Source organism: Toxotes jaculatrix, chromosome 5 (assembly GCF_017976425.1).
Source record: "Toxotes jaculatrix isolate fToxJac2 chromosome 5, fToxJac2.pri, whole genome shotgun sequence".
NCBI lineage: Eukaryota > Metazoa > Chordata > Actinopteri > Toxotidae > Toxotes > Toxotes jaculatrix.
In genome coordinates, this window is record NC_054398.1 from 2011577 (window position 1) to 2024593 (window position 13017).

The 13017-nt window shown below is 44.2% G+C and overlaps 2 protein-coding genes across 2 annotated transcripts; both read left to right on the forward strand.

The window, feature by feature from the left end:
* Positions 1-419: 419 nt before the first annotated feature.
* On the forward strand, positions 420-6441 carry chmp1a (charged multivesicular body protein 1A). Its single transcript, XM_041038845.1, has 7 exons — positions 420-555; positions 1403-1422; positions 1525-1602; positions 3436-3582; positions 3788-3916; positions 4021-4214; positions 4782-6441. The coding sequence occupies exons 1-7, from the start codon at positions 549-551 to the stop codon at positions 4801-4803; spliced, it is 597 nt and encodes a 198-aa protein (XP_040894779.1). The 5' UTR covers positions 420-548; the 3' UTR covers positions 4804-6441.
* Positions 6442-9988: 3547 nt separating this feature from the next.
* Positions 9989-12543, forward strand: slc10a3 (solute carrier family 10 member 3). Its single transcript, XM_041039089.1, has one exon. It carries the CDS (start codon positions 10453-10455, stop codon positions 11869-11871), a length of 1419 nt encoding a protein of 472 aa, XP_040895023.1. The 5' UTR covers positions 9989-10452; the 3' UTR covers positions 11872-12543.
* The last annotated feature ends 474 nt before the right edge of the window (positions 12544-13017 follow it).

Below are 13017 nucleotides of genomic sequence, written 5' to 3' on the forward strand. Positions count from 1 at the left end.
ACAAAACAAAGCCTCGGTTTATTGTGGCAAAACATGGCTGGGCCAGGAAAGTGTTTGTGTGAACCACATGAACATTTATTAAAAACGCGTCAGGCTTTGACGATTAACAATAATGTTATTGTCATGGTTAATAAAAAAATAGGAGATATAAATATGTGTAAATCATAAACTTGGTCCAAACAATGTACTTTTATGAATGAATTGTTTTTAAATAACGAATGAAAAACCTAACTAATAACGATAGCTGCTTGTTCGTTAGGAGGTCGGTTGCTGTGTTGAAACGGATAAAAATCCGTTACCTGTATAAACAACTCGTGATTTTACGGGTGGAGCAACTATGTGACAGTAGATGGCGACATTGCACTTGAGCGGGATTCAACAAGTAAACAAGAGGCGAGGAAGAACAATTATTCTGGTCACGTGACTGCTCTCAAACCAGGAAGTGCGGTGTCATATACACGGTTAAATCAAAACAAAAATAGACTATCCTGTCGAGGAGCTGAAAAAATACTTTTCCCGCGACCACCCGAAAACTTATTCGTCTTGACATGGATGGTATGTCGTGTTTTAACAGTCGCAGTGTCGATCTCGGCGGACTTTGCCTCTGTTTTTCAGCTGTTACATGAGTCTAAAGATAGATAGCTAACATTAGCATGTTAGCTTAGGTGGGTGGTTAGCTAGGGTTAGCTGTCAGACCTGTTATGGTTTTCAGGTCATTCGTTGCCAGGCTGATTATTAATTTGGCTTCGGTTTGATTTAACGTTTTGTCTTAATGCTGTCTGACAATGAATCTTTTCTTAGCACATGACTGTGACATTAGGAATGTCAGTCCATATTTGATTGGTACTGTAGACACACTCAGACACATCCTTAGGTTTGTACTTTTACAAAACCGCGAAGACTTTTAACTGAATGAGACAGTACCTTACAGCGCCATGGTGACAGTAATTTTGTAGTTGAATAATTTCTGCTGTTTCGGGCTGTGTATTTGTTTGTATTGGTAGTTTTGGGATAATATCAGTTTTTGGAGCACTGATCCATTTGTCCCACAAAGTGCTACCTGGGGACTGTTGTCCCATTGACACATAAATGTCAATGGGACAATATAATACCAACATTATCATTAAGACCTAAGATATACATTTCCAAATTGGACATGTCATAACTAATGTTTTTTCCAGCTTCTGCTGGAAACAACCATCATGTATAGACTTGGTTAGAAGTAAATGGTGTTTCAACAGTAAAGTTTCTTATCAGTTTGCCAGCAGTTTCAGAGAGTGAAATGCCAGTTTCACCAGATGCTGTATGTGTAATGTAGAGTTAGTGTAACAGACGGGTGATGGTGACAGTTAACATTGTAGACATTCCATACTCCTAACTCTGTCTCATTGTTGCTCCACAGAAACGCTCTTCCAGCTAAAGGTATGTACCTGTGAAAAGGTTACGTCCACATCAGCTTGATATAACTTTTAAAAGTGCATTATTTATTCATTTTATTTGCATATCCTTCTTGATGCTTCACAGTTCACTTCCAAGCAGCTAGAGAGACTGGCTAAGAAGGCAGAGAAGGAGTCTGAAAAGGAGCAGGCCAAGGTCAAGAAGGTAAGCTGACTGACCCAAGCCTAAGGCCAAACCACTGGGGTGTTGGCTGAATGGTTAACATACACAGCACACACTGTGATCACGGTGCTGAGTTCTGTCTTTGTGCCATGTATCTTTGATGTTGTTGCGTTGTGGTACCCCTCTCTTTCTCTTTCTCCCTTCATTTTCCAGCTGCATCTCTTGTGTGACCTGTCTAATAAAACCAAAGGGGGGAATGTGGATTTTAAAAAAAAGAAACTGAGCAGAGGGAAAAGGTGAATTGTTAGCAGCAGGGATTGGTTTTTAAGGTTGTGTTTAAAGTAGTCTAACCAGTTGTCCATTTACTGGTTGAGTAGCTGATCTATGTTTAGCACAAGTGAACAATGTAAAGCATCCAGACTTTTATCAGCTACACACTGGGCATCTCTCTGTCATCAACAGATGAAACTGAATAATGTGTATTTTTTGTAGTGGGCTTTTAGAGGGTGATGATAATGTGTGGGTGTGGCCGATTGATGTTATGCATGTAACTCCAGCAGTAACATTTTTTTACTTAGTCATTATGGAGCCCCAAAGCCGACAAAAGGCAGTTGTACAAACAAGCAAAAATGCTACTTGAACTACTTAATACTAAATACTAAATATAATAAATAAAACTATAGCTAGAGTGAGTTAAATAATTAAAACGGAGAGAAGAAACAAACGTAACACTTTTTAATTTTCCTTTTATTTCCAGTCAGTTTTATTAACTTGAAAAAAGTGTTAATTTTTCCTGTTCTAAGCCTTAGGTAGCTAACTTTGTTAGCATTAGCTTGCCAATTAAAAGAAGAGTTAATACAGTGAAACCACAACAGCATGAGTATCTGAATATGAATTATTAACATCTCCATGAATCTAATAATATACACAATATATAAACATAAAGATTGTAAAGATTTCTTTTTACAGTCCATGTTAATCACAGTGATATATATTAGCAAATTCAGTTAGTTTTACAGCCTTTTGTCAGTTGTGGGACTCCATAACTGGAACTCCGTCATCAGTAGATTATCTGTTCACGTTCTGTTGGTCAGAGGACAGCGAGAGTAACGCACAGCAGTCAGCAGGGGGCAGGACAAGTTTAGCATTGAACATACAGGGCCTTGGTTGTTTTGTGAAATTGATGCGTCACTATTTCCTTAATGGTATCCTCTGTTGTTGTTCTGCTGTGTGGTCATTGGTCATCTCTGTTCCTGTCTGAAATGAATGTTTAGAGATGACAGAATTCAGATCCAGATAACGTCTCTCCTGGAACAATGGGGATATTACACAGCTGACGCCTTATTTTCTCACTGGCCAGAGATATTTCCCTGTTGAGTCATGATAGTCTTCACTTCTCACATCCAGTTTAACAGGTCACATTCATTTCAAGTCAGAGCTGTTGCTGCAGTTTATTTTTTTAATAATGTGAAAAGGATCATGATTGTTATTATTACAGGCTTCACATGAGCTGCACTTCTCAAGACAATTAAATGATTAGAAAAGAAAAATGCCTGATCTCCTCGGGCAACACAGTCTACAACATGGACATCTGGAGTGTTGACCCTGAAGATTAAGCAGTGGTGTTTCTGTGTCTGTGTTTCTATCAACAGAATGTGTCCAAATAACAGTTTCAACGTTATGTCAAGAGATATCCACTGAAGTTAGCATGCTAACAGCTAATCCCGGCCCAGGGCTATGACAGTTGGCTACACTGCCCCTTTAACATGTATACATGTATATATGTGTATGTACATGTGGCAGCTTACACTAAATGAAGTATAAAAAGGTGAATTGCAGATGCAGGTTTTACAGCGTCACTGTCTCCATGAACAGGCTTTGCAACAGAAAAACGTGGAATGTGCCAGAGTTTACGCAGAGAACGCCATCCGGAAGAAAAATGAAGGTCTTAATTGGCTGCGCATGGCGTCACGAGTGGACGCTGTGGCCTCCAAGGTCCAGACTGCTGTCACCATGAAGGGAGTAAGTTACTGCTTTCAGTCAGCTCATTAATACATTCTGCCTCGTGCTGTTTGTTCAAAATCCAGGATTTAAAGTAACGTTTCTCATATTAACATCATACTATTGCTTCTGTTTTGATAAGTGTGGAGCAGAGAGGATGAGATTGTTTTTTTTTTCCTTTCCAGAATGAGATGAATTATGAATGTACCTCATTTTTTTCCTTCAGGTGACCAAAAGCATGGGCCAGGTGACCAAGGCCCTGGACAAAGCTCTGAACTCCATGGACCTACAGAAAGTCTCCGCGGTCATGGATAAGTTTGAAAGTCAAGTACAGAACCTTGACGTCCACACCTCAGTGAGTAGCTGCAGACTGTGTGCAGTCCCAGTCCTTCTCTCTCTAGCCTGAGGTTTTTTTTTTTTAATTCCCTAACCCCACCCCGTTCCCTAATCCCTCATCAGGTGATGGAGGACTCCATGAGCTCAGCAATGACACTGACCACACCTCAGGAACAGGTGGATGACCTGATCCACCAAATAGCAGAGCAGAACGGCCTGGAGGTGATGGACCAGCTCAGCCAGCTGCCGGCAGGAGCCACCTCAGTGGGAGCAGAGAGCTCAAGGCAGCAAGACAAGGAGGACCAGCTGTCTCGACGGTAAGGACCCGTGTTTGTACATGGTACAATATGTGCCATCCCATAACTATTCAGGTACAGGTTAGAGGCAGCATGTGTGTGTCAGGCTCGTGGCCTGGTTAAACTCTTTTCATGCTCTGGCAGCAGGTTAACAAGCTGCACATGAACTGCAGTTTTGCAGTTAGATTAGAGCATGAGAACGGGAAATTAGATTACACAGCATTCTAACACACACACACACACACAGAGCAGTACTGTTGTGGTTGCGATGTTTGCAGTGTCATGAGTGGTCAAGAAAGATAAACTATCTTCTGCTCAAATAGAGAAGCTCAAATACAGAAGGAAGACACTGCACTGCAAAGAGATATGAGTCTATGAGTAAACATTATAGCAACATATTTACATTGTCTCACAATAAATATAATCCTATAATATAAATCCACACCATCAGCCAGTTGGAGCATTCATTGGTATATTGGCATATATGATGTAATATAGTCTGAGTGTGTAACACTGACTCAGGTTTGGATCTCGTTTCACTAAAGGCACCAAACAGTTGAACCCTCCTGTGTCTCTCTCTCCTTCCAGACTGGCTGCTCTACGGAACTGAGCCGTCCTCCAGGAGCAGTGAGGGGCTCACAGCTGGGTGGAAGCAGACCTGCTTAACGACGGCGACAGGAACTGTGTGTGTGTGTGTTTCAATTGAACTGTTCCTACCAGGAGGACTTAATGAGGCTATTGATTACGACTCCCCTGCTCTATAGATACACACACACACACACACACACACAGACACACACACACACACACCGTGGCTATCTCTCTGGTTCACCTTCCTGTTTCGATCCGTCTCTGCTCCCGTTTCTATTTTCCCCTCCAATTCCCCATCGCATCTCATTTTACCTCTCCCTTTTCCATTTTTCCATCCTTTTTCATCCCTTTCTCTCCACCACCACCGCCGCCTCCTGTGGCCACACTCTCCATCTCCCATACATAAACCACACATTGGGGTGTATGCTTCGTACAAAAAGAAAAACATTTTACAAACTGTAAAATGTACAGTGATGAAAATGAAAGGTTTTAATAAGCTGTTGCAGTGAGGATAACGTGTCCCTGGCTGTCATAAGGTGCAGGGTGGGACTTTGTTGGGAGGAAGGAGACGTGTCAATTTAATGGGGAAAAAACATCTCAATGTTTTTGCACTTAAGTGTTTTACAGTTTTTCATTTTCTAAGTTTGAAAGACTGTTTTAGTTTAAGACCATGACATGCTGGTAACACTAACAGACACCATGTCCATCCCTCTACAGATTTATCCAAGTAACATTATTATAACACTGTATAAGACACAGGACAATCTTCCCACCGTTTGTTGTAACGTCAGAATAGAATCTTTTCTTTTCCCTTTTTTGTTATTCAGACTTGTTGTTGATTTATTTTTTTCTCATGCCTGTTTTCAGACTTTTTTTTGCTTTGAACGCCTTATTTGGGATGCAGGTGCTCGCGTAGGCGCTTCCCCCACCAGTGCCTGAAGGATTGAAGGTAGTTTAGAGAAATGTCTTTCACTCTGTAGCATGAAGTTGCCTGATCTCTTTTTTTTTGGTTTTGGGTGTTTGATTTTTAAGGTGTCGAAACTTTTCCCCCGGCAACATTGAAACCTCATTCAGATATTTTTAGAAGCTCCTCTGTCTGAAAATAACCCGATCATCCCCACCTGTCTCGGTTTCATCCCGGGGCTGTTTCAGGAGCAGACGTTAGTTCAGATGAACAAACTGGATCTTTGTTAATTCCACGAGAACCAGTTCCTATTATTTGCCTTGTAAACCACACATGTAAATGCAGGAGACGTGCTGGAAGATGTTTGACTTCCAGAGACAAGGACAGAAGAACAAAATTTACCACGGCATCAGAATGTGTTTGAGTTAACAGAAAACTGGTTCCAGTTCTCTTTGTCTTTTTGTTTTTATTTTTGAGGTCTTAGCTCTGTATTGAATTTCCTGTTAAGCGCTTTGACTGGGCTCCGATGCTTCCCTGTTTGTGTGTTCAGTGTGGACATCAGTGACGGGGCAGGCAGACAGAAGCCAAACCTCCATCTGTGACAGAGCAGCTTCACCCTCTGGATAATGTCTTCAGTTTTTTTTTTTTTTTTTTTTGTCCATTTTAAGACAGGGAGGGTTTATTTATACTCAAAGTTCAGCAGCACTTTTGTTTTGTATATCTATCTTGTGAAAATAAAATCTTGCCCTCTGATGCAGACTTTGATTTGACCTCTTATAGTGCGAACAAGACAGCATCCGATGCAGCACAATGCACATAAAAAAAGCTTGAAATAACTTTAATGTCCAATATGTTCATTTATGACCAAATACCTGCAGAACTACTGATGTTTCCATCAGCTTGGTAGGAACATTTTATCTGCGTAACATGAGATTATTAGCCTGTCACTGTGAGCGTATTAGCACCAATCCAACCTTCATGTGTAAAGTGAAAGATGTCGGTCATACTATCACCAGCTCTGGTCTGTGGACCTCTGACATCTTTCTGCATTCTTTTTTTTTTCCAGCTCATTAACGCTCTTAAACTCTGCTCTCATCAGCCTTGTTTTCAGCAGCAGCAGCCTCTGAACCCTGCTCAGCACCGAATAGCAGACACACACAGTCACCAGCTGCTGAACACGCTTCTCTCAGGAGCTGATGGAAATCAACACAGGGAGTGAACAACGGACTTCGTTTCATCAGGTGCTCAGAATCATGGCTGTGTGTCACACAACGTGTTTGTGTTTGATACAACCACATTGTTAGATGATGATACCAAATTTTAAAAAAATTACAAAACATGTTGAAATTAACCTAAATTAGTACACAGTCTAAAATATGAGTATCTTAATAAACACAAGAAGGAAGAGTAACAGCAGGACCTGTTAGAACAGATTATCCTTCATTATAATAAATATATATATTCATGCAGATGGTTTTAGACAGGACCAGAGTCAGACAGTTTAGTCTTTCTCCATCAGATCTGATGTGTCCATCATGGATGGAGATTTACAGAGAGTTTAATGAATGAATGAATAAAATGAGAAACAACACAAGCCTTTTAAAAGGCAAGATTCTCCAGGAGTGTTTAGACGGAACATGATGCAGAGTTTCCTTATTTTATCCACATGAATTCGTGAGCTGGAGTGTTGCTCCTGTTCCTGTTTACTCAGCCAAAGCAGCCATTCTACCGCCTCCACCGACATTTGCTGTGGCAACAGTTACATCTGATAATAACTCACATTTAATAACTCAGCAGCTTCTGTCTGTTACTATCCCTGGGATAAATTTTCTTTGCTTTGTGTTGCCCAGAGTGAAAATGTACCTGTATTCACATGCTCTCCTGTCTTCCTGTACAGCGCCTCTAATCTTTGGGGAGATTCCTGCCTTCAATTTGTAAAATCCTGGCAGTGATGCTGTTTGTTGTGAGCAGCTGTTATTGGACCATCTAACCACCATGTGTAGACTGGTGCTAAATTTCAGGACGGTGCTTTTGGATTAGTCATCATGGCTGCTCACGATCTCATTTGCAACACAAGGCAGATCATAACCACTGCTCTGAGATGGGCCATGAATATTCACACAGATGCAGTGTGTTCACACACAAAGGTAAATACAGGCTGCTGTGTTCCCTGGGTAAACAGTTAAACTGCAGCACGAACAGTAAATATCCCTGTAATTTCTCTCTGAGGCCGTCGCTGGGAAAAGTGTTGAGATGGGCGGTGGTGGAATGTAAGTGAGGGTTTGTTTTTTTTTTCTCTCTCATGCTCGTGCTGTCTCTCTCCTTCACTGTTTGTGAAATAAATCATGAGGTAAATTATCATTCCACTGGTAAATAATGAGGCAGCCCAGGGAGCGGTGAAGCACAAGTGAGGGTGGGGGTGGGGTGGGGGGGGTGCATGCCTGACAGCCTCACAAAAACTGGCTGTCGCCCCACGAAACGTCAAAGTAGAGGCCGGAGCGATCACCCCAGCAAGTTGTCTTGGCATGCACTGAGTGTTTCCACTGAGGACTCCCCCGCCTTTTCTTTTTCTGGAAGCCTCGACTTAGCCATGGTGACAGAAGGAGGACGTACAACTCATGAAAACACAATAGCTGACGAATAAGCTGTCCCAGGACTGACTCACACAGTGAGCAGTGACAGTTAATATTCAAGATCAGGCTGAGTGGTGTTCTCACCGGAAAACACTGACCCCCTGACCTCACCGACCCTCCACCGGGAAGGAAACTGGACGTTATGAACTGAGAATGGTTTTTAAATATGTGTTTGACTCCCAGCAGGAGCCAGTTACTGTAAGAGGGGAAGCTCTCAGGGATATGCTGACAGGATGGACATCCCCTGCAACGCCATGTTCCAGAGATGGGCAGCAGTGTCAGGTTTCCCAGATGTGTCTGCTGTTTGTGTATGACAAATAAGCAATAGTGTGCTTGGCTGTAGGTTTGTAACTGGAAACCGCTCGGGGAGTGAGGCTGTGTTGATTTTCATCCGTGAGCAAAATGGACCAGTGACAAGATACTACAAGGATCAATGGACAGGAAACAGGAACTGAGTGAGGTGAAAATCTGGACTGAGTGGTGACAGAGAGGAGCAACGCAAATTTCCATGTTTGCAAAAGACTATAAGACATCAACATGAACACCAAATCCTCACCGTGTGCCCGACTTTAACACACATCATGACTGTGTTTTCAGTTTCCAGCCATTCCGCCATTTTACTCTGGTCAGAAAATTAAATACACATCCCCCTGTGTCTCTGTGTGATGGATAATCCCCGGCTGCCCCCCCTCCACCCGCCCCCATGTGGATACTAATCACGGTTTTCCCTCTCCCATGTGACCGCCCCTGCTCATTGGCTGAGCACAGCTGACGCTTTGGGCCGCTCCAGCTGGATTAATGAAGAGCCCCGTCAAGGTGCACGGAGTTATCCAGGGAGAGACAGGAAGGAGTGAGTTTGCCTTTAAAAAATAAATCCATACAATTTATCAGCAGGAAGTGAGTGAGTGTAAAGAACAATTTGGTGAAACAATAGTTGGTAAGAAAACATTAATGTCAAGTTGCAAAAATATGATGATCGTTCACTGTGAAGAAGAAAAAAAAAGAAAACAAATTACTGGGCCCTTACACCATCAGCTCCTCCACCTGCTCTGTGCAGTGTGTGCAGGTTTTCTGTGCTTGGATACTACCTGACCCCAGGTTTGCTGTGTGGTACTTGATGTGATTAAACGCATCCATTTCAGAATATCCAACATAAAAGGTTTAAACTTTCTTAGCGTTTTTGAAAATTTCTCTTCATGACAGAGCCACAGGATCACATAATCATTTTACAGCAACAGTTTTTTTTCTTTTCCTATTTACTCTGTGTGTGCGTGTTGACATGGGTGCTGAGCTGCTGCATACAATTGTCCTCAGAGGGACGAATCAAGTTGTACTGAACAGAACTGAATTGATAAAGCAGGACTCAAACTAAGGGCCTTATCATGTCAGTGTCAAAGAGTGTGATTAAAATAAAAGTTTATTTCTGCTTTGTTCCCTGAACAAACATGTGGTCCAAGGTGGAAAAATGATGAGAAATATTTACAACAGTGTACTGGGGATTGATTTTGACAAAAAGCCACATAGCGTACATCCATGGCATAGATTTTGACACAGGCCCCCTCAACAGGGCCTTCCTCAAATTTGTAATTAATAAAAGTGCCACACGCAGCAAAACAACGGGCTTTTATTTTGTAATTTCGCGACCGGAAGTCAAGCTTTTACTCAAACTGGTTTCACTGAAATATCCGAGAGACGCAAACGAAGCGCAGCTGAGCTACGATGCTCGCTGTTCCCATCAGCCGGGGAGACCAAAAACACAGAAGACGAGAGGCGAGGCTCTGGTTTACCGAGGCGGACATCGTAGCGTCGAGCGGACAAAGGCGGAAGCCGTGAGAGACCTGTGTGAGTGTGAGAGCCGTGAGCCCGGGGCTGCTGCTGCCGCTGCTGGAGAGGTGGGCTCCGACAGGGCGGGGTGATGTTTAGGTTCCGGTATAAAGGCAGCGAGAAAATGGGAACCAGACAAGATGTGGAACCGGCAGCTGACGGTGTCGTTTTATATCGGAGACTGAAATGAGAAGTTTACCGTTGTGGTGTAACAGGGCGGCGGTGTAACCGTCTGGGGAGGCCGCTGGCGGAGGGAGAAGCGTGTCTCTGCGGCGTCCCTCCACCCCCCCCCCTGTCCGCGAATAACATGAGGACGCTATTTACACTCTGCTGTCTCCTCCTTATCACCGGCGGAGCGGACCGGGCGTGGGCCACCGGAAACCTGACCGTGGACAGCAGCAACCGCACCAGCCTGACGGCCGACAGCAACAGCAGCAGGTACATCAGGATCGGGGACGGGTCATCGCAGGAATTTGAGTTTCCTGAAAACACCAACGGCGTGATCGTGATCTCCAGCCAGTACCGGAGCGCCGCGGCCAGTAGGAAGGGCCGCCAGAGCTGGAAGCAGACGGTGAGAGTCCGCTCCATGGACCCGGAGGTCCTCTCCATCCTTAACGTTACGGATAGCGGCCACACAGGTCCGGCCAAAAGCTACATTATCAGCATCCGCTCCGGGTTCCCAGGCAAGGCTCAGCTGCAGATCCAGCTGCTGGACCTGGACCAGGACTCGGTGCCGGTTCTGATCGAGGAGAGGACTGATTACTCCATCAGAGTGGCGCCTGGTAACGATGACCCGGCCACCCGGCTCATCCAGTCGGGTGGCCTCTCCCATTTCTCTGAGAACCCTGTGCTCTTCGCCTTGCTGCCCCTCATCTTTGTCAACAAGTGTGCCTTTGGATGCAAGGTGGAGGTGGAGGTGCTGCGGGGTCTGCTGAAGAGCCCTGTGCCACTGCTCCTGGGGGTGCTGGGCCAGTTCCTGGTGATGCCGTTGTATGCTTACTGTGTGTCGCAGCTGGCCTCACTGCCCAAAGCTCTCTCCCTGGGCCTGGTCATCACCTGCTCTGCCCCAGGTGGTGGGGGTGGCTACCTGTACAGCCTGCTGCTTGGTGGAGATGTCACCCTAGCTATCTCAATGACCCTGGTCTCCACAGTGGTGGCGGCGGCAGCCATGCCTTTGTCATCAGCTCTGTACGGCCGGTTGCTGGGCGTGCACGCTGCCCTGCATGTGCCATTCGTGAAGATCCTTGGCACCCTCCTGTTCATCGCTATCCCCATCTCGCTGGGCATGCTGGTCAAGTTGCGCCTGCCCGCTCTCACACGAGTCCTGCTAGCACTCATACGACCCTTCAGCTTTGTGCTCATCATAGGCGGCATCTTCATGGCCTACCAAATGGGTGCGTCCATCTTGGCCAACGTCAAGCCCCAGATTGTGGCGGTGGGGGTTACGGTGCCTTTGCTCGGGCTGGTTGTTGGGGCCGTCATGGCCAAGCTGGCGGGCCTGGCCCCGCCACAGAGGAAGACGGTCAGTATCGAGGTGGGCGTCCAGAACAGCCTGCTGGCTCTCGCCGTCATGCAGCTGTCCTTCCGCCGGGTGGAGGCCGACTTCGCATCCCAGGCTCCTTTCATCGTGGCTCTCAGCAGCACCTCAGAGATGTTGCTCATTGTTCTAGGTTACTTTGCCCAGCGGAGGCTGTGTGGTCCTGCCGTCCCCAGGAGTAGCGCTTGATTGTAGCTGCGGTTTTTGTTCTGAACCTTCTGAAGAATGAACCCTTTCAAACCTGTGGAAATTTGGTATCCCACAGTCTTGGCTACAAGACACCCAACAATCACCAATCCAGTCATCACTGTTGTTGTACACAGGACAGTGAATGGACTTTTTGTGATTCTTTTGTCATCGTTTTCGTATTTTTCATGAAAACCAAAGGCCTTTTACCCCTCTGAGACCTTTTTGTGTTGATTTTACACGATGTACTTTTTAAAATCAGATTATACTGTGAGGTACTCAATGTAAATATTCGTAAGAAGAGAAATACCTATAAAAGAAAAGATATTTTTCTACCAGATTACTTTTTGTAATCAGAAAAGAAAAAAAAATTTGATTTGTATCATGTTTACAAGAGGTCAATGTGTCTTAGCCTGGGGACGGGGATTCTGGGGTAAAGTGGAATTGTGTGTGAATCAAATGAGAACATGACGATGTTTTGAAAGTATTTGCTACTGATTGTGTTTCCTGGATGTGCAAATCCATGTACTTGAATATTAGAGAAAGGAAATGAAGAAAAAGTCAATAAAAAAAAACATTGTGAAAGCAGATTTCAGTTTGTTAAGACTATGTCTACCAAGAAACACGTTCAACAGGTCAGAGCTGCTAGAGAGCTGTTTGTTTTAGCAAAGCTGTGAATAGGTTGTGTTTTACCAGAAGAACTTGGTGACTGTTTGGTTTCACTTTTGGTACGACTGGCGGTTGTTAAGTGTTTTGCATATAAAATGGTTTCACAGTACGTGTTGAAGTTCCCATGTCGGCCATTTTGGCTTATCAACCTTCTCATAATTTTGGTTCAATGATCCTGATACCTGATGTTTTATTTGTATACTCGACATTTGTGAGAAATTGAACCGTCCACTGAAACCTGACTGAAACACAAACACAAAGGCAGCGTGTAGTAAAACATAGTATATTTAACTACTCAGATACTGACAGGGCCACTTTTAAAGGCCCAGTTCATCCAAAAAACACCACTAACATGTTCTCTCTCACTCTGAGTTATATTGAAACATCCAGATGAGGTAGTTCTGGTTTTATGTGCTGACCTTCTGAGGCCTTTATTGAAGTGTACTAAGAATAGTCACATGAGAACAGCAAGAGATACTT